At 42.0% G+C, this 21,428-nt stretch overlaps 1 protein-coding gene across 6 annotated transcripts in view; it reads right to left on the bottom strand.

Moving 5' to 3' along the window:
• The window catches only part of DPP6 (dipeptidyl peptidase like 6), a 542,989-nt gene that overhangs the window by 104,746 nt on the left and 416,815 nt on the right, over positions 1-21,428 (bottom strand). For all 6 annotated transcript variants that reach the window (XM_038127465.1, XM_038127466.1, XM_038127462.1 and 3 more), the window contains exon 6: positions 11,266-11,318. In XM_038127465.1, the coding sequence (XP_037983393.1) occupies positions 11,266-11,318 (53 nt within the window). The remainder of the gene's footprint in view (positions 1-11,265; positions 11,319-21,428) is intronic.

Below are 21,428 nucleotides of genomic sequence, written 5' to 3'. Positions count from 1 at the left end.
CTCAGAGACTTTGTAGCACTGGCTCTCCTTCTGAGCATAAACATGATCGACTCTTCTATATAAAGTTCTTCAAAAGCAACTTAAAAATACCCAGAAGTTTTCCTCTGTAATTGAGGGAGTGGCTCCCTTTACTTCAAGAAGAAAATTTTACAATGCCAGACTGAAAATGTCTGAAACTGATAAAAGCAGTCAAATTCTGGGATATGGTATAAGCTGTTGCTCTAAGGTCTGTTTTCATAACTTCATTTTAATTTCAAATAGGAATTTGAAATTGAACAACAGGAATGGTATGGAAATTCTTTGACTATGCTGCCACTGTGAACAAAAATGCAACAATTTTCACTACAGGCTGCTCTGATATGTCCATCCTCTAAAAAATAATATGAGCTATGTATATATGTTTTACTGGGGAAAAATTTGAAACCCCCTTACTTCACTATGTCATAATTTTGGAAAACATTTACTGTGTAATTAGCATGTTAAATGTCAGTAGTTTATAAATGTTGAAGAATTAAAGACAGCTACAAAAACATGTGGGGAAGGCAGAAATATCTCCTCTTGTTATCTGCATCAAGCCAGCACTGAATATTTTGAAATACAACAGTCTTAAGGACTTCAGCTCACAGTATTTTAAGCATTTTTTATGGTTAAGTATAAAAAACTATCTATCTAAACTATCTGTCTCAGAACCAGAACTCAATGTCTTCACATCTACCTCTAATAATATAAAATCTGACAGCAGCTAAGACAGATTTCTTCTTCCTTAGAAAAAGGGAAAGAGAATAAAGAATAAAGTAAAGAATAAATTCAGAAGGGCAATAAAAACTGGAAACTTCTTAATATTTAAGAGTTTTTGATGCATGATGAGGAAAAAAACCTAACTGGAGGAAATTTGCAAACCCAAATAAAAGGATGTAAAACATACAGTTTAATTAATAAATCTACAAAAAAAACATAGATAAAGACATGGAAGAAGAGAGAAAGATTTCTAAGAGGCAGGAATGCAATTCCTTGAGTAGCACACACACCATTTTAATGAGTTGTTTTTAATGACTTGACACTATTAAATGACTTGTTTACTTCAAAATTCACCAAGGAGAAGAGAAGACAGGTGCCATTAAGAAAATTTCTCCCCAGGAGATACAGAGCCCTGCTGAGACACACAGTGAGATAAAATAAAATATCACACAAATGGGAATAAAGACTTGCCAGAACAGCTAATCAAGAAATCATACTGTTAGAAGATGTAACTGAAAGAACCCTCCTGGAATTCTAATAAAAGTGCTTAATTAGTTGGGAAAGGCTCTTCCATTCATCTAGGCTCATCCTCTATTAAATATTTAATTCTCACTCACACAAAAACACACACACATATTCTCTTTACAGCACTTTTCAATGAACAAAAGTAGAAGGAGGTTATGAAAGTAATTTGAACTTAGTAATGTCAACTTCAGATGCACATCAATTCATTCAGCTGCTCTTAGAAACATCTCACCAATCATTCTTTCCAGGATGAACGAGTTCCATGGATTTAGCATATAAAAGCTAAAATGAAAGGAATTTAAAACATTTGTCTCTAATTTGGCAATTCTTTTGGATTCAGGCCAACAATATGAGCTCAGAGGTCTTTTTTTGTTATAGTCTGCCTGTGTCTCTAACCCTCCATCAATATTTGCTACCGAGTCTGTAAAACCTTAAACTTTACTAATACCACCTTAAAATCATAGAATCATAGAATGGTTTGGATTGGGGGGACTTTAGAAGTCATTTAGCTCCAGCCCCCCTGCCATGGACAATGACACAAAAATCAATCGCTTATCAAAAAAGGAGCCATCATCTTCCATTGGTAATGGTATAAAATGATGGCATGGACCTGCCCTTCTAGTCTAAAAAAAGGAGATTTAAAACTGCATCAGAGACTGGTCCAGAGCTCTGAGTTGCAGTGATGCAGCCTGCAAAACATTGATCAAAAACGCTGCATTTCCCCAAGTAAGCAAACAGTGGAAATGGACCTTGGATACTGGTAACATTACTTTTAAAATTATGACATTATCATGTTTCTCATGTGACCCCTCTAAATCACAGAAGACAGAGTGAATTTTTACAGTATTTTAAATGGAACTTTTGTTACTGGAGTAATATTTTGTCTCCTAAAGGGACAATGAGAGGCGATAGCACTCAGGTGATAAATGCAACCACTTAAAAGCAATTTTCTCTTACTCATGTAATTTTCTTTTACTCTGTAGATCTTTCTCAGTCAGCTCTGACCTCAGCACTATGCAAGCCATGAGGTAAGGCCCTGGATTTACCAGGGTTTCATCAGTATTTGTCTACAGCAGAGACATGAAAAAGTGAAAATCAAAATATACGAATGCTGTAAAGAAGGCTAGTCAGAATTGCAGCAAGCCAAAGATCAGCTATTCAGAATATGGGGGGAAATGCAGGTTGAAGAGAAACAACTTGATAAACACTGAATTGTTTAAGAATGAACTGGGAAGATCATCTGGATGAGCCTGGGTTGAGTGCGGTTCTTCTGAGCAGCTCTGCCAATCTCCAGGAAAAGATTTGTGATGAAACTTGAGCATTTTCCATCCAGCTGACCTTGTCTGACTTTCAAACCCTAATAAAAATATGGCACAGTGATGTGATGCCTGCAGAGAGCAATATGGGATTATTAGTACATAAAATGAGATACAGAGATGATCTCCTACCACCAGAGACAGCAGAAGTGCCTCGTTACAAGGAGACTTCACAGGCTGCTGGGTCACACCTCTAATTGGGCAAGAGATTGATTCTTGGGTTTGTGCTCTAAAATAATTCAACAGCCTGTGCTACTTGGTTTCAAACCAAACCAGAATGACTCAGTATTCCCTGTCTTCTTTTTGAAAACTGAGTCTTTGAGGAAATCTTATTTCTTCTCATGTCAGGAGATCCTGGAGGTTTGTGTGTAGGTTCTCAGGAATATTGAGACACCTTTATAAACAGCCTCTCCCCACACAGACTGTGTCATCATCAGTTAAAATTAACAAGTCATACATTTATTTGTGCCATTATTTCCATTTTTTATCAACAGTGATGACTTTTAACAGTGAACACTTTTGAACCCCAGCACAATTGGCCTGGTTTTGTGTATGGTTTGAAAGTGGGTGGCAAAATACTCTCCCTGTTCAAAGGACAAACCCACCACTCCAGCTCTGCACTTCTGCCCCATAACAGAGATGCAGAAACCTGAAGAACCCACACAAGAGGGAATACTTGCATTTGAGAGGGGTAGAACATCTGCCCTCAGGGCTCTGCATGTGGAAGGTCCCTTCATTCCTCTTATCTCCCTCTCATGTGTGACATGGGAAAGCAACTTTTTCTATTCCAGTCTTATCTCCTCAAATTCCTAGTGGAGCACTCAGCAAATGTTGGGGTAAAGGGTGAAGAGGCATCAGGGCTGGAGTGACACAGTCTGGGCTATCAGCCAGGAATTTTACACCTTTGCCACAAAGAGATTTTCTCAGTGGTCACTGTGCCAAGGAAAATTCTGGCTGTAGCATCCATTTTCCACCCAGAGGTCCTCTCTTGCTTTCCAAAATTTCCCCTTATCCTTGTTCTCCATATGTTTTGAGCTCCACAGGGGTTCAGGATGCCCATTTTGAGATAACAAGGCATTTCCAGACTACTAAATTTGGTTAGTGATTACTTGAGCAGGGGTCACAGCACCAAGGAAAAAGAACAGGGAGCCCCAGGACATGGTGGGGTGCACAAGAGCTGTGGCATGGATTGCTACATATCTCTCAGAGGTGGGGCACTGTACAGTCCTCAGTGGTTGGCACAGGTCCCTGTATAGCCCTCACCATGTGACTTGAGCCCAGGACCTATTAAACCCCCAACAGTGAGAAAATGCCCGTAATCTGACAGGCTTGGGTCCTTAAAACTGAGGGTTTTGTTCACACGTCCACAAACAAATCAAGTCTGCTTTTTGCAGGATCACGTTCTTTGTGCTGTGTAATCAAACAGCAATGCACTGAGAGTTTAATGGGCTGGAAGTTTATCACCCAACCACAGCAAGGAATAATCCAGGCTCACCCTGCAGGGTGGCTCTGCAGTCCCACAGCAGTGGAGCAAAAACAGCTCCCTGGGAAAACCTGTGTTTCTTGTTTGTATCCTCGTGGAAACTCCATCCTTGAACATCAGGGCAAAAATGCAAACAAAAATTCCTGGTTCCCACTATGAAAATCCACCTACAGTTTTATTCCTGGGAAGGTGATGCATGGAAGCAGCAATTGTACAGGCTGTGGTTAGTCAGTGCTGTGCACCATCATTTTATAAATTCCCTTTCATCTGCCTTTGTTTCCCTTTTCTGTCAAAACTCTGTACTAACTCAACATTTCTGAGCGTGAAAGAGGAGGAATACCCATGGCAAGGAGCTGATTTTTGGTGGTGGCAGTCAGGAAGCTCAGCAGTGACAGCTTTGGAGGCTGACCACAGCCTGGGGTCCAGAGGGGGTTCACTCATCCTGAGGCATGAAAACTAAGCGCAGACATGTTTCTCACCAGTAAAGCACATTTTATTCACTATTTAGACCTTAATAGCAACCCTGCCTTCATTTCAGAGGGTGATGTCTCACAAAATCACAATGGGAGAGTTTGCTTCAACCTTTTCTCCTTTTTTTTTTTCTTTTTTTGATGAGCCATAAGCTATTGACCTTTTCTGTAAATAAGGAGGTTGGTTGCTGGGCTTTTCTCTGCTAAAGTGCTAACATTTGTGTCTAACTATTAATTACCCAAGTTTTTTGGGTTTTTTTGGTTTTTTTTTTTAGTCATTACTCTAATTCTTAATATCAAATCCTCCCCTCAGGGGACCATTCCTTATTATTATCACTATACATGGTTTCTAAGGTGTCCACCCACATCACAACTGATTCTGGAAGAAAGAAGTGTGTGGTAGGAATTGCTTTGCCTACACAAGAAAGGAACATTTCACATTAATAAAAAAAATGCTGTGCAGTGACCTGCATGGGTGAGCAAGTAGCAAATCCCCTGGGGAAATGATGTGGTGTTGAGCTGCTGAAGTGGATTTCCTCCCACCAGCACAGCCAAGAGTCCTTCCTGAACTGCCTCCCAGGCTGAGCTGCTTTCAACCTGCCACAGCTTGGAACTGAGTGATGCTCAAATAGCAGCTTTGCTTAATGAAATGCTGGCTCTTTCTTTTCAGAGAGGCCCAAAATGTGTTCATAGGCAGTAAGCTGGTGTGTGATTTAACCACTAGTCCAGTGATTTACAGAGTGTTTAATTCAGAAGATTATAAAAAGCAAGAAGCCAAAGAGCTCCACCAAGGCTTGAGCCAAATGCCAGCAAACTCAGATGAAAAATTCCTGTCCACATCAGAGGATGAAAGGTCAAGCTCCACCATCAAGCTACCAAACGTAACCATTCCAAGTTTTCTGTTGTCAAAATGCTACTGAAAAAGCATCTGACATCATGAGGATGTTCATATTTATAGTCTGGCATAAAAGCCACCACACTGTGCAGAAGTGCCCTAATTAACTACATGAACCATCTCAAAATGTGATAAAATCTATAGAATGATAATTGCTAGAGAGGGAGGAGAGAGGAGTAGAAATAGCAGGTTCTTCATGAACTGCAGAATACAATTTTTTTTACTTATTGAACAAATTTCACATTTTCATTTGGTTTTACATACCTTTTCATAAAGATTTTATTTCAACCTCTACAGATCATTCTTGGGGGAAAATATTCATGTGCTCTAAGTAAAATTTAATTAGCTGAAAATGGGTTTTATTAAATACTGTACTTTTTCCTCTTAAAATAAAATGTGGGCACTAATACAAGTTTATAAATGTTAGAGTGAAATGGTGCAGCAGTCTGTACAACAATTATCACATTTTGCTTCCATTGGGTAGGTACAATTTCTCTTCTTGCTTTGCAGATGCGGACACTGAGGCACAGAATTTTTGTAGTGCTACAGAGACGATGGGTAACAGGCCAGATGGAAACAAAATAGAGCAGACTTGATCAAATGGGCAGGTTTCTGAAGTATATTCAGTTCCCTGAAGTTCTTTTATCTATGATTTTAAATAATGAATCACAATTTCTTTTTTTCTGTGAACATGGAAGTGGGAACACATGCAAGGGTAAACTTCTTGTCTTTTGAAATATACAATAGGATACATACAAAACTGATTAAATTTTCTCTAATTAACTTGAAAGTCCATTTCTTTCCTGCCTGGCTTGTGAAAAAAAATTAAAAAAAGGAGGTAGGAAGAACAGTGGGAGCTCTGCAGAGAGATCTACAGACAGCACTTTGAAAATTTACTCACAGTGAAGCACTGGCTCAGTTCCTCTCCCTGTTATCACTTCTGTGGATCTGCAGCACGTTTTGTGCACTCACTCCACTCCTGGGACTTCTCTTGAAGTTACTGGGACTCAGCGTGGGGCACTCGTGCAGGATTTTCCAGACCTGTAAAATCCCAGGCAGTGCAGGCAGGAGGAGCTGAACTCAGCTCCAAGAGCACTCCTGTTTGTGCCTGCCATGTTCCTCTGAGTCCAACACATAAATCCAGTAAGAAATACGGATTCTGCTTGGGAGTAACCCAATTCCCTCCTTCTCAAATGCAAAATCAGTGAGTAGTGGGAATGATTTTCTCCCTGATCCTGGTAAGAACATTTGGAAGCTCCCACTGACAAGTCCCAGCTGGATGTGCTAAGAGCTCCTACAAGGGGGTCAGCACTAATACCTGACACATGGCTGTGACCAGAGGGAAATGCTTCATACAGATCTGGGTAGGGGCTGGGAGATCTGAGAAAATGTTTTATGCTGGGCTTTATTTGGTGGAATGCAAAAACAACTGTAAAAAAGTGTAACATTTCTGTATTTAATCTTTTGCTGGCCACAGACTGGCCAGCAAAAGATTAAATATTTAATTTTTTGCTGGCCAAAAGACTAAATACAGAAGAAACCCCTTGGATATCCTATCCAAAATTAGCTCTTGCTTTGGACCTGCAGTGCCAGATCACACCAGCATGCACTGGTGTGAAAACACCTTAACACTGCCAAGGGAAATCCTGCAACTGGGTTAGGCAAACATCCTGCTCAGTCCCAGCCCATAACAACTCTGAAGTAATAGGGTTTTTTCCCCTTATTTCAGTGAAGGATGTGAATGAATAAGATAATTCATATTGGGGCCGCAAAAGAATTTTCAGTAGTAGTTTTCCTAAGTAGGTTGTTGCCTGTATGGCTACATTTTTATTTTCCAAAATTTGGAAAAATAATATTAGGAAATAACTGTATATGGTACTGGAGTTCCACATTTCCCCAGCACCTTGCAGGAGAGCTCCCTGTTCCACATCTGGACCTGCAGATGCTCTCTCAGTACCTATAAATTACAAGTAGGTGGCAACTGCAATGCTGCGAGTGCAACTGTGGGGTTATGAGAAGAGCCTCGCAAAACCATTTCTAATGGAGGCAGCTGCGAGCAGCTCTCAGCAGCTGTATCTGAGAAGCAGCAGCGTTCAGAAGGGAGAGGATGGGGCAGAGGATGAGGAGATGCTCATCCCAGGGAACGCGGCGCTGGCTCCGCTAGATGGCACCCGGCGCCAGCAGCGCGGTTTTGGGAGAGCAGCAGGAGCAGAGCCGGGGATGCAGAGGAAGAGGAATGGAACACAACCCCCTGCACACCTCACCCGGGAAAACGGGAGCTGCGGCTCTCAGCCCCCTGTGCAAACCACGGGCCACTGAAAGCAGAAGGCAAAGGAGTCAAAGCGTAAAAAAATGTTTTTGTGATTCGTGTCAATTGGCAATGGATTCAGCAAATGCTTGTATCCGCGGGGTCGAAAATAGACACCAAGAAAGGTTTTGAAACTTTCTGACCAAATAGCCAAATAAAGCATCGAAATTAAAGAAGTATAGTGGAGTAAAAGAGATGAGGTAGCAAGATAACTGATGCTTAGAATGAAATAGAGGAAGTTGTGGTAAAGCTAAGAGATGTTGCAACAAAGCAACTAAATGCTTATGTATAATAAAAAGCTTGATGCACTTGAGAAAATCATGTAGCAGACACCAGTGCAAGGCCTCCCTCCAGATGAGAAGAAGAGAAGATGAGAATTCTTGTGTAATTCCACAGGAATTACAGGAAGCCAACGACCACCTGGAAAGATTATGAAATTGCTGATCCCAGCTTATTGATGTTTGCTGATTTGGACTAACTAAACACATTGGAAAATGCTTTGTAGGCTTAAAAACAGCATATATACTCTGGTGAACTTGTAAGAGGTGTCTGCCATGAGTGGAGAGGTGACTCCACGGCCACCCAGCGCTGCTTGCTTGCTTTCTTTACAATAAAAGATACAGAAATAAAATTCAGATTGACTGTTGAAAATTTTATATCAAAAGCAGTGGCGGGTTTTACCCCCAATTTACCAAGAGGCTGTGAGAAAGCTGAAAGAACAGAAGGGAGGTACTCAATCTGTGTGATCTCTTTTTGCTACCTCAGGCTTGTTTTAATTTTTAAATCAGATCCTTTGAGTCTGTGTCAGTGGCATCTGTTAGTTGTCCTATACAGACCCAGTGTGAGGAGTTTACTTTGGCAACAGCTCCTATGGAAAAAATGTTGCAGTGCTGTGCAAAATATCATTTGGGAACATAGGTACTGAGGACATTCCCAAACTGGTTTGTCAAACTTATTGAGAGCTCAAAATGAAATCTGGAAAACATTGGTGTGAGCTCCTTTTGACTTCAGGCACAGACTGAATCTAGAGAGCATGCAGAACATGGCAAAAATAATTAGAAAATTCCCTTTAAAAACCAATTTATTCTGGCAGATTAATGGCATGTTATTTAAAAAGTGATGCCAGAGATTAGGTTAATTGGCTTCCTTATTAGTTAGCCTCAGCAGGGGAGTAGCAAGGGCATGAGTGAGTTCAAATCCTAAATTGCCTGGCCTTCCACATCATGAGGATGGGGAACAGGTCAGAGAGAGGCAGCACAGGGAAAGGGACACTGTCACAGCCTGTTTTCCAGGAGTGAAGTCTGCTGAGCAGGAGGGACACTGTGCAGGGGACTGAGCTTGCTCCCCAGCAGTCACTGCCTCGGCCACTGAGCTGGAGAGACACCGAGGGCCATGGGCACACACCAACAGGGTGAAAGCTGTGCCTGCTTGCAGAGGAGGAAAACTGAAAACAGTTTGCAAAAATGGCAAAGGGGTCATTGCTCAGGGCAGAGTTTTGTCACTCCTATTATTGACAAGTGGAGGACAAGGATGGCTGCTTGTGGATGGCAAATTCAATCATCACCAAAGAAGCTGGAATGTCAAACTGAACTGAACCTTGTGCTGTGTCCTGCCCTCAACAACCTTCATGCACAGATATCCATCAGAGCAATATTCCTGTGTTAAATGTTAAATAGGTGATGAAGATGTTTTTATCCCTTCATCCAACAGAGACTCCACTGTCAGCTGATGTATTTCACCACCTGTTACATGACATTCACTGTTCACCTCCCAGACCTGTCCTCTTTGTTCATGCACCACCCTAAAATATACACAGAGCTCCACAGGAAGGATAAATGCCCCTGTTCCATGGAAATGGCAGTGTGCTGCCCTTTCCACCACTCCTATGCACCACAATCACCTGGAAGGTCAATGGAATATCCACTGCACAATATAGTTTACAATGCCTAAAAGCCTAAACTGTACAAACCACACCTTTACCAACATGAGACTCAGTGATCCTTCCAGCCCTTCTTCAGCTCGTGGCCTCCTGATCCACCACCACCACATCATGCTCTGGGGCCACCAATGCCTGACACGCCTGTGTGCCTTCTGGTGTGCTCTCACTTTCCAGACTGGTCCTTTACCCTGGAAACTTCTCCTCTGACACATCCAACCCTTCAGTCTCTGGTACCATTGCCCAACCAAACACAGAGAGCAAGGGGAGCCACAGCTGGGTGCACAGCAGAGCTGGAGCTGGGGGGAACAAGGAGCTGCTTGTCAGGGACAAAGAAAGATCATGCAGTAGCAGAAAACTTCTTGGACCACTGTATTGCTATTTTTTAGCATTTCTAACACATGTTATGCATGATACTTCTATTTTTTCCACCTTTGTTTTGTCTGGAATAGAACTGCACTGTCAGTCAAACCTTTTTTGCTCTTAGCCAGGTTTGCTGCAGACACAAAGCTTATGTGCTCCTGCTGTGTCTTCATCCTGTTGCTAAACACTTTCAGCCTACAAGCTACTACTCAGATATACTGCCAGAGAGATGGAGTTTTCAGAAACTAAGCATGTTGAGTAAATTCCCAGAAGAAACCCAGCTCAACCAACCAACCAACCTACCAAGCAACAAAACAAGACATAACCAAACACAACAAACTGAAACAAACCAAAACAAAAACAAAAAAATCACACGCACACACTCACAAATCCACCCCCTCCCAAAAACAGGAAAGCAAAAAACAAAGAGCAGATGGTGGCAGGGAAGGGAAAAGACTGAAGTGTGTGTCACATGGACACTACAGCTTTAACAGGGTTGATGATGAGAAATCTCCTACTTTCCATGTTCCAAACACACATGGAAACAAACTGCAACTAATCAAAGCTAAAGAATCAAAAAAATCATAGAATGATTGAATGGTTTGGCTGGGAAGGGACCTTAAAATCATCCAGTTTCAAACCCCCTGCCCTGGGCAGGGACACGTTCCACCAGACCAGGTGGCTCAAAGCCCCGCCCAACCTTACTTTGAACACTTCCAGGGACGGGGCAACCACAACTCCCCTGGGCCAGGCTGCATAACATTCAGAGGAAAGAAATTATTCCCAATATTCAGTCTAAACCTGCCCTTTTTCAGCGTGAACCTTGTTCTAACACTCCATGCCCTTGTAGGAAGTCCCTCTCCAGCTCACTTCAGGCCCCCTTCAGGCACTGAGAGGCTGCAATGAGGTCTCCCCAGAGCTTTCTCCTCTCCAGTGCTCTGGTGAGTGGCCAACCATGGCTCTCAGCCAGACACCACCACATCTATATTCTAGACAAAAACCCTGAAATCTGGAATATGAAATTCATGTAGTCTGGCTCTCTGGGGAAGCTGAGTACTTCTGTTTCCAGACTTCGTCATCTTTTGCAGAGCCCACAGCTCAGTGGATGCTGCAGCTGAAAGCCAGGCCATTGCAGAGGGCTGTCACAAGCAACCATTTGTCACCACACTCATTGTTTTGCAGGATTCTCAATGGCTGAGTTTTCAAACGAAGACATTGAAAAATTGCTTACCCATGAGGTATTTTGCTGAGGACATAATATGCTGTATATGAATGCTGATACACCTGCAAAACAAAATTAAGAAAAAGACAACAACAAAAAAAAGATATTAGTAACTGCCACCTGTGTTAATAGGGCTCTTTTTTTTGCAAAAACAGTCTAGCATTTGTGGCTGAGAAGCTCTCCTAAGCACTTCAAAATGTGTAGTAGAAAAGAACCACGCATTAAACCACTTAGAGCTGTTGTGTGTTTCCCATCCTGCCCTTTGTGATGGTGTTTGGCAGATCTCACACACCCAGATGCTCGGTGTGGTTGCCATGGCTACCAGGTCTTTGATTAAACTGGGGGCACAGGGGCTCTGCCAAGGCTAAATTTAGAACAGCCATTAATGAGGACACCTTGGTCAGCTGGAGACGTTCTCCATCATTATAACCAGACACAAGGCATGGAGTTTTTTGCTTTATTTCCACATAAATAAAGCAGGGAGCGAGGCTGGGTGATATCAGAGAGGGTTGTCAGGCCCCTGTCAGTCAGGAAATAAAACTGTATTCAGTCAAGGCATAAAGTTGACCTCATGTTTGCATGACCTGCTAAGTTACATCTTCATATCAATCTGTGCTCTGTGGACCTTGGGGAGGAGCTGGGCAGCTTGCACAGCAGCTCATCTCACAGGGGACAGTTTATTACTTACTTTCTAAGTAGTAAATAACAACAGCAGAGTCCATGCCAGTGATTTAAGAGGCAGTGATTTTCCACTGGTGGCAGCAGTCCCTTACAGTAATCAGGAGCCAGGACATCCGTGTGAAGGGTTTAAATATGAATAATTTTATACAAATTTATTCAGGGTGTCAGTTTTTGAAATTCTGTCCTGTATGCAACTAAATATGTAACTAAATAATCTCCTAGCAATTATTTCATTTGGCTCCTACTTAAATCTTTAAACCATTTTTGCTGCCCAGCAGCTCTCAGAAAGCATCCTGTCCCAGAGAACAAAGGAGAAATTTCTTGAATACTTGCTTCACCAAGCAAGTTTGATCAAAATTATTTTTTCCTAGGCTACTCTGGTTTTGCACAAGTATTTTTTTTTTTAATACTTCAGCCAAAAATACATGAGATGCCCTGGATGGTGCGGCCAGCCCCAGCAGGGGCCATGCCAAGCACATCATTAGTATCCCAAGCAAGCATGACTCACTCCCAGCCACCCTGGAGGGCAAACCTGCAAGGTGGTGTCCAGAACAGCCCCTGCAGCTTCTGGGCTCTCAGTGGAGAGGCAGATAAACACAAGGCACATCAATAAACACAAGGCACATCATCCTGCAAATATCAAATCAAACTTCTCTGCTACAGTTTGAAACCAAACACTGAATCCTTACACTGCTGCATGAGCTCCCTGAAAAACAGGCACAGAGGTGACAGCACTGGATTTCTACCTGAGAAATGTAGAAACCGATGCTGGATTGATGTGATTTCCTTCTTGCCTGTGCAATTCACTCCCTGCATTACAAGGATATCATGAGGTCACATCCCCAAATCCTATCTCCTTTCAGGCATTCAGATCCATAAGGACTCTTCAGGGAAGCTGATTCTCTGGTGTGTCGGTATCAGGGAAGGGCTGGGAATGCAAGTGAATTCCCCACAAGCCAGCATTTATTTTAGTACAAGTGTCCTTTTTAGATCCACCTGTGTCAGATGATGTCAAATAAATTACCATTTTGTCATCCTCACTCAATCATACCAAAGAGCTCTTGAATCTTCTGATGTTGATACCTGAGACCTGGCTGATGCATGCAGCCTTAGAGTTTATTCCAGCTTTGATGAAATCCTAAAACTGATACAATCCCTTAAAGAGAAAGCACTGGAAGACTGAATCTGCCTACAAGTCTGAAAAACCTGCTAATGCATTGTCATTAAATACTGAGACAGTTTTGTCTTTCAATATTCTGGCAGTAGATTGGAGAAAATGATGTAGATTTATAAATTCAGATCTGAGGCTGGGACACTTGTTCACAGTTATAAACCATGCTGTGTTGTCAGATAACAGAGAAATAAGCCCCCCAAAATGAGTATGAACAGATGCCTTCCGCAGAAAATCAAAAAATGTGCCAGGCTGGAGGGAAAAGAAACAGCCAGGGGAGTTTTGAACAGGACACCTGCTGATGTCCTTGCTTGTGGTACAGAGTCCTACAGCCCTGCTGGAAAGTTCAGAGCTGTCTTAGAGGTATTAATGGAGACTGAGGCAAAACATTCTCTTTGCTGAGAGAGCTTAGGATTGAGGAAAACAAAAGCTGCAGGACACTCAAAGAGCTCTTTTATTTTCTGAATGTCATTTGCCATCATCTTGGGTCTTTGGCCAGACTCTAAAATATCTCACATCAGCTGTGCTATAGTATACAGACTTCAAAGACTTGCAGCTGGCAGAGTTCACTCACAGGAGCAAACTTTTTTTAGATAAGTCCTTACAGTGTGTAAGGATTAAAAGATCTTATGTAAAAAAGAGCTACTTGTATGAGCAAAGATTTCAGGATCAGACATTTATTATTAATATTACAGTTGTTGAGGACACAAGCACATACAGCTCAAAAATCCCTCTCAGCCCAACTATTTCAAACCTACTTGGAGAATAAAGATCTTATGTAAAAAAGAGCTACTTGTATGAGCAAAGATTTCAGGATCAGACATTTATTATTAATATTACAGTTGTTGAGGACACAAGCACATACAGCTCAAAAATCCCTCTCAGCCCAACTATTTCAAACCTACTTGGAGAATACTCTGCCAGCAATGGTACTAAGCAGAGAAGAATCCAAGAGAAAAATTACTTTATGTCTTCCTGAGAAATTAAATGGCAGCTTTCCTCTTAGATATGCAAACTAAATGAAGATAACTGAACTTTTTGAGAGAATGACTGTGCTTGCTTAATATCTCTACTAAATTTCTGCTGGGGTCAAGATGAATTTGGCTATTCACTTAGCAGTAGGAAAACCCCACAGCAGGGAAAAGTGTAGGGAAGAGGTGAGCATTCTTCCAAACTAAGCCTCAGAGAATGGAGAGTACTTAAAAGTCAGTATTCACTTCATTAATCCTGTCTGCTGCTAAGGCTTGGCCAAGAGAAATGGCTGTATAAACTCCATGTTCCCCTTTACCATCGAAGGGTGTGGTAAAAGCCATTGGCTGATTTGATGCTCTCAGCCCTGATTTTTAGATGGATTCCAGAAGCATTACAGCTCCTCTCAGCAGAGAAGCAGATTTGGGGGTAGCAGAGGTTTTGGCAATTGTTGGGCTCTGTAGACTCTGTGTGTCAAACCATCCCACCAACATGAGTCAGAACAGGTTTGAGAGTGCTCTGAAGGGCTCTGGGTATCACCACAATCAGCTCACAGAAGCTCCCACGCCAGCTGTCACCAACAAGTGCTGTGAAAGTCATTATGATAAAACCATTGGGCCAGAAACACTCTCCCACTGGGCTTCTCATGCCAGGTCACAGCACAGATCTTGTTTACTTTCAATCTAAATTCTGCTCTGCAACACGTGCACGTTTACACTGAAATCATACAGGGACTGAGAGACAGAGCTATCTGTTCCACTGAAGTCTTGGAAAGGCAATTATCTCTCTAAAATTCAGAAGAATGCAGGGCTAAGTGTATGTGACAACATCTTGGTTGTGAAGCCACTGACCTCATCTTATGCAACCAACAGAAGAAACCTGGACCTGGTCAGATGACTGCAGAAATGGAAACACTGCAGCACATGGAGCAGCAGAGAAGGACATGTGCCTCTCTCAGGCCACCAAATTCCAAAGGAACATGGAAATTGTGGTTCCAACAAGGTACAGAAACAAAATGGAAGAAGCAATTTCTGTGCTCTGTTACTATAGAGCAAAGTGTGGTGTGAATGGTAATTCACTTGGAAAAACTTGTTTAAGTGCTGAAAGGACACAGATCCTTGTCCAGCAGGGCTTACTGAAATAGAAACTATTTGTTATTTAAGCACAGAGTGGATTTGGACTCATTTATTCATTGTGACTCTTCATATACTTTAAATTAGAATCCATAGCTCTTGTATTTGCCCCAGAGTAACTGCAGAAATATGTGACATATATCCAAGAAATTTGTGAAATGGGTTTTCAGTACCTTATGGCTGGTATGAAAGATTGCACTACCTGCTGAGAGTTTATCCCAAGCTTCAGAAAAAAAAAGGAAGAGTTTAGTTTATACTTCCATCTCCTGTCTGTGGGTTTCTGTCTCACTTTGTGGGCTGATGCCAGGCCAGCACCAGCAATAATCAGCATTTAAGGATGGCTTTCTTTAATGTTTGCATGACAAGGTGCTGAATCAATACAAAGTAGAAGCACCTCATTTCAAGGAGGTTTATAAACAAAGAAAGGAGGGAAAATTCTTTGGAAGAAGCCTCCCCAAATCAGCCCAATCCACTCATCTTCTAGCAGGCTTTTCTACCAAAAAAACCCTGATTTAGGATCTTACCACCCAGTGTATAAAACAGCTCATGGATCTGGGATTAAGTCCAGGTGGACTGGCTGCCATGAGCTCATTATTGTTACTCGATAAATACAGGAATAAAGCATGCTTTGCATCCATTTTCTAAATGTCTCCATAGAGCCCCTGGCCCTTTGCACAGTAGTGTTATTTACATTAAAGAATTGCCCAGAAAGCTCACCAAAAAATTCCCATAAAACTTAGAGCTCACAAGGGAGCAGTACAGGGCAGAGCAGAAGTGCAAGCTGTTGGCAGCTTGCAAGGCTAAATACAAAATTTTCAGTGTTTAGTGTCTTCCTTTTTCAGGAACCACACATTTTATCCAAAAAGCCATCCCAGCTCTCCCAAATAAAAATGAACACGCCAAATAGTCATCAGAAAGAAAAGTGTACAACAGTTTGCTAAAGCCTGAAAATAGGAAGAATATATTTAAATGTATTTTATCATAAAGACCCAGGATTTATCTGGGTAAAATGAATAATCTTTTATTTTGTAATAATAAAGTATATCAACAAATAATAGATCCCCTCAGGATTCTTAACAGACCCTGGTTGTCTCAAGAATGTATCTGCTTTTACACTGTGCAGTAAGACAGTAAAAATATATCACAAGTGGCTGGTGAAACAGGAACTGCCAGATCCATTTAAAGGGTTTCCCACAAAGAGTCTCTAAAAAGACATTTGCTGGAAATAGATTACACAGCCCATTTTCCTACTTATATGAGCAGACAAATCCCCAAATGCACATATGAATGTCAAGCCAATTGAATAATCCCAAGCATTTGACATAATTACATATTCCACCTTTCAAAATGGTCCTGGCGCCCTTAAACAGTAACTAACACTGTGATGCAAAATATGCAGGTAAAAGATGATTTGCCATTTGGCCTTTAGTATCTGTGATATTTAACCAGGCTCTGAACTGACAGATTAACAGGGAAAAGGGAATAAAGTAGAATGCAGGAAGGCTGCTGCTATGCATTGGCAAATAGCTCATGTATTTTGTACCTTGTTTTCTCACAGCGGACTGAAAGGGAGGGGAAAATAAGTTCAGAAGAAAAATATCAAGCAAACACTAGCCAGAGGTTGTGTTTCCTTCTCCTGCATGGACACAGCATGTGTGTAAAGGATACCACACTGTCACATGGATTATTCTATTGGTCAGCCACCAATAAGCAAATCTGATGTTCACTTCACAGGGTAACTGTGTTGTTCATACAGATCTTCCAGGAGTGAAAAGGATAATTTTTTGACTAAAAATACCTCACTGCCATAATCTGTTGTGGTAGTCTCTGGAGGATTAAAGCAGGTCACTGTACCTGTTTGCAGAATATTCTGCAACTTTTATGAACTTCAACATTAAAAACTGAATTTTCACTGAATGTGTCAACATTTGCCTTGACCAAAATTCTTTATGATACCATTGGTTTCATTGAACCCTTCTGTTCTGTTGAGAAGAAACCCTTATTTTGCCATGACATGTTGAACTGGCCCACCAAAGGCATGAAAAATCCATTCCTGTACTTGACCACTAACTTCTGTATAATGTTTTGTTCAATTTTTGTAATTTTATTCTCCCCTCTATTTCTGACTCAGAGCACAAGGGGTTACTTCTGGCTGAGGCATGGTTGGTTAATGCTCTTTTCATTTTTTCCCTCAGTGCAGACAGAATGGTCAGCAGTGTTCTCCTCAGCCCAACTATTTTTGCAAGGGATTTTATTTTATTGCTAATAGGCACTCCATAGTAACCAGCTTGGATTATATTCTCTCAGAAACATCATGCCATCTTTTCTTTTTGTGTCACTGCAATAAAAAAAAAAGAAAAAATACTGAAATCCATATTGGTATTTTGTACCCTGCACTCACTGAATCTTGATTGCTTGCAAGAACAACACAAATCAATAAAGCTGCATAATTTGAGGTGTCTTCAACATTCTCACCTTTCAGACTCATTGTGATACTGACCTATTTTGCTTTCTTCTGAGACAGCATATTCTCTTTTGTCCCTGCATTGAATTTATCCCTTTATACTTTATCACTTCTCCAGTAATGCACCTCCAGTAGAGTCTCATGCTGTGTGTCAACCTGCTTGCACAGCCCTCTAAGGAACTCTGCCCATTTCTCTTTGTGCTTCCAATAAATTAGAAAAGCCATAATGAAATGTTATCAACGAGCACTTCCTGAGCATTGCTTCAGCTGGCAGCCAATAACCCACAGCTGTCATCAAACACCTGATTTGGGATGCTCTTCCCTGCTGTGCTGTATCCAGCTGATCAGCCACATGTGTGATGTGCTCGCAGCCACAGAAAGGGCACTCTGGCACTGCTGGGACACTCCAGGACAGTCTGGGGAGCTCAGGGGAGGACAGAGATGGGAGGAAATGGGTTTGAGCAAGAAAGGTGATGAGAAGGGGGTCTCTGAATCAATCAACATACAGAGAATTTGGCAACTGGTTGCCTGTGCTATAATTGTGTCTGTATTCCAGAGGAAGTAATTTAACATTTTTGCAAAGGGAGAAAGAAATAGACTTGGGGAATGCATGTATTAGAGTTCTTAAGGGAAGTAAAGCTTTTTCTTGCAAACAGGGGGGAAGGATCCTGACCCAGCAGTGTAGCTGTGCCTGGGTGGGGTGACACAGCCAGCACTAACCTGTCAGTGCCTCAGAGAGAGCCAGCAGGTCTGTGGGCACCTCAGTCACACCAGAGAGCATCAGGAGCTGCTCCACTCATCCCACTCATTTCCATATAGGAAATCTGGTGTGTCCAGAGCCAGGAAGAAACCTTAGCATTTGATTTGGAAGAAGGCAGTAATACAAGAGGCAGTGGATCACCAGGACATGTCTCTATTTTGCAAATATTTTAGCGGTTTAAGCTCTTAAAACTGAAAATGAAATCACTGTCATTGTTGTTTGAAGGGCAACCAGGACATCTCTCCAGCCATGCAGAGCTGTGAATGCCCGGCCACCCACACCAGAGAGGCTTCCTTGGAGAACAATCTCACATCAAGGTGACATCAGGGAGGGACAGCACATTCCTGCCATGAGGACATGCATTTTGGAAGCATTTGTAACCAAGCTGAAGCTGACTGTGGTGGGGTCATGCGCCACAGGCAGCACACATGGTTAATATGCAAATCTCTCCCACAAACATCCAGAGGCTGGGCTGGGCTTAGAAACTGATTTTCCAAGCACCAAACCAAAGGTCTCTGAAACATCAAAGCCAAAGAATTATTCCTTGGCAGATAATCTCATCTCAAGTTTGCAAAACAACCATAAATAAAGTGTGATGGCAACATCCACCACAGCAATGGATGGACTGCCGTGCTGTAAGAGAAGGCTGCTAATTCACCCCCTACAACCTGATTATCTATCTCAGTTGTTTCATGATAATAATTCTTTGTTAAAAGATTAGTTTTCAAATTACTCTTCTGAGAGCCTTATACTGCTGCCAGCGCCAAAAGGGAATTTTGAGGCCAGCTTGAAAATTTATGACTTTGTGACAGCAGCAGGGTGGAGTGGCTGCTTTTTTTGTTGCAAATGCAGCTCCAGAAGCAAGTTAGGCCACAGGTATTAACAGCCAGCTCGTGTGCCAGCTCTCACCCCTCAGAGAGTGCTAATCCAATCTGCCAACTGCTGCTGCCCTCTAATGCAGCTCTGCCCTGCCAAGCAATTACAAAAGGCTCCTCTTGCTCCCGAGCCACCTGTCCCTCACAGCGCTTCACTGGCACCACAAAGCCCTTGCAGGCACTGGCTTAAAGGACAACAGCGACATTTTTAACTGGTAAATGAAATGGGGGTGCAAAGCACTCTGTAGGATTTTTGCACCAGCCTCTGTGCACTTGTTGATGCTCAGGTTATCGGGAGGGAGCTGCAGTGAAGTTACAAAGTATTATGAATGAACGTTATCAACAATGAGCTCATTCTTTCATTGATATTTTAAAACTTTTATCAATATTCACATCACAGATATGAAGTTCCAGGTTTCCCCTCCTGCCCTCTATTCAGAAACTTCGGAATGGGAAGGAAATTATCTAGAACATAGTTGTGATTCCAACACACCAAATATATCTAAGGAACAGAAGTAAAAGATGAACAAACGTTAATATATATTACGAGTACAAAAGTAGCCTGAGGCAAAATGGAAGTTTTAGAGGGACATAGCAATTACCCCAAATGCAAGAAACATAGAACACCTTCCGATCACACCCACAGAAACACACAACCATGCTTCTTTAGGAATATTTGGGATCATAATAATCCCTGTATTGGGCCAGACCCAGAGTCCATCCAGTTCACTTCCCTGGCTCAGTGGCCCAAAGCCAATTCAGACAGAAGACTAGAGTTATCTGATTTACAGACATCCTTTCCCCAAATACCTTCTCAGGCTCTTGCACTTTGCAACCTGGAGTGCCTCTCTTTGCAGCTGTCTACCTTGAGGGATGTCCCCGCTGCTGACCTCTCCAGTCATTCTTTACAAGCATTTCCCCTTTTTGCACCTACAAACTCACGCAGCAACTCCCTTTTCCCAGACAATGGTGCCAAAAGCTTGTGTGGGTTGTGATTCCTCTCAGCAGCCTTGGATGTTTATTTTAGCCTTAGAACTACACCCTGAATTATACAGTTCATAGAGGCAGCCTGGGTTAGCTGGTGGAGATGGGAGTTTACAGGGTTCACATCCACATTCATTCTCACCTTCACTGTGTTTGGAGCTGCAAGTCTGATGGCTGAAGGACAGCATTAGAAAACAGTGCTTAATGCAGCTTTTAATGAAACATTAGGTAATGCTTTCTTTCAAACAAACATCTCTTGAGCTCTGCGGACACTGGCTGTGGAAATATTCTAAAAGCCTCTTTTTTGTGAAGTTTACAATGCAAATAGTAAAGCTTTGTAGCAATTATGTGAGAACCAAGCCATGAAAAAGTGCTGAATGCTTAGTATATCTAATTAATTTATTCATTTTAAAATAATTCACTTTAGAGGCAGAAATTAACAACTACAGAACCACAGCATATGTTTTTTCTATTAAAATTTACTCTTAACATGTAAAAATTGCTTTTTCTACTGTAGCAGCTGAGAATGTGAATACTAGAAAGAAGTTAGCACTGGCACTGAAATTGTTATAGTTGGTCCTGAGCTCAGGGCACTTCTAGAGGACTCAAAGAATCTGAACCAAGAAAGATGAGTCTGTCAGCAAGCATTAGAGAGCAACAGTTTAAAAGCAGTGAAGTGGATGTGAAAGAAATGAAAATATTCAGGTGTATGCTAGGAACCTTGGTCAAAAATCCTCTCCCCCTTCAGTGAAAGATTCATTTTCCAGTTCCATATGAGATCAGAAGACTCAGAGCTGTACCTCAATGTACACACAGATCTAATTCACTGGAGGAGACAATTCTGTATTCTGACAGGAAGAAAACAAACTGAAATCACACAGAAGGCAGAAGACATTTTCTGTGTTATCTTTGTGATGCTGTGGGCAACTTCCATGGGGTAAACGGTCTGTGGTGATGAAGAGCACCTCTTTGGAAAGCAGGGGGAGAGCAAAGGGGACAGGAAGGAGCACAGAACCTGCCCTGCTCCTTGCCTGCTGCAGAACCCTCCACAGCCCTGCCATCAACAGCATCAGTCCTGCACACAGAAATATGAGGACTCAAGCATTTAAAGACAAGACTAAAGCCCTGTGATTCC

The sequence above is a fragment of the Motacilla alba genome, chromosome 2, assembly GCF_015832195.1.
Source record: "Motacilla alba alba isolate MOTALB_02 chromosome 2, Motacilla_alba_V1.0_pri, whole genome shotgun sequence".
Lineage (NCBI taxonomy): Eukaryota > Metazoa > Chordata > Aves > Passeriformes > Motacillidae > Motacilla > Motacilla alba.
The sequence above is the reverse complement of the archived record's forward strand: the minus strand, read 5'-3'. Positions and strand labels throughout refer to the sequence as shown.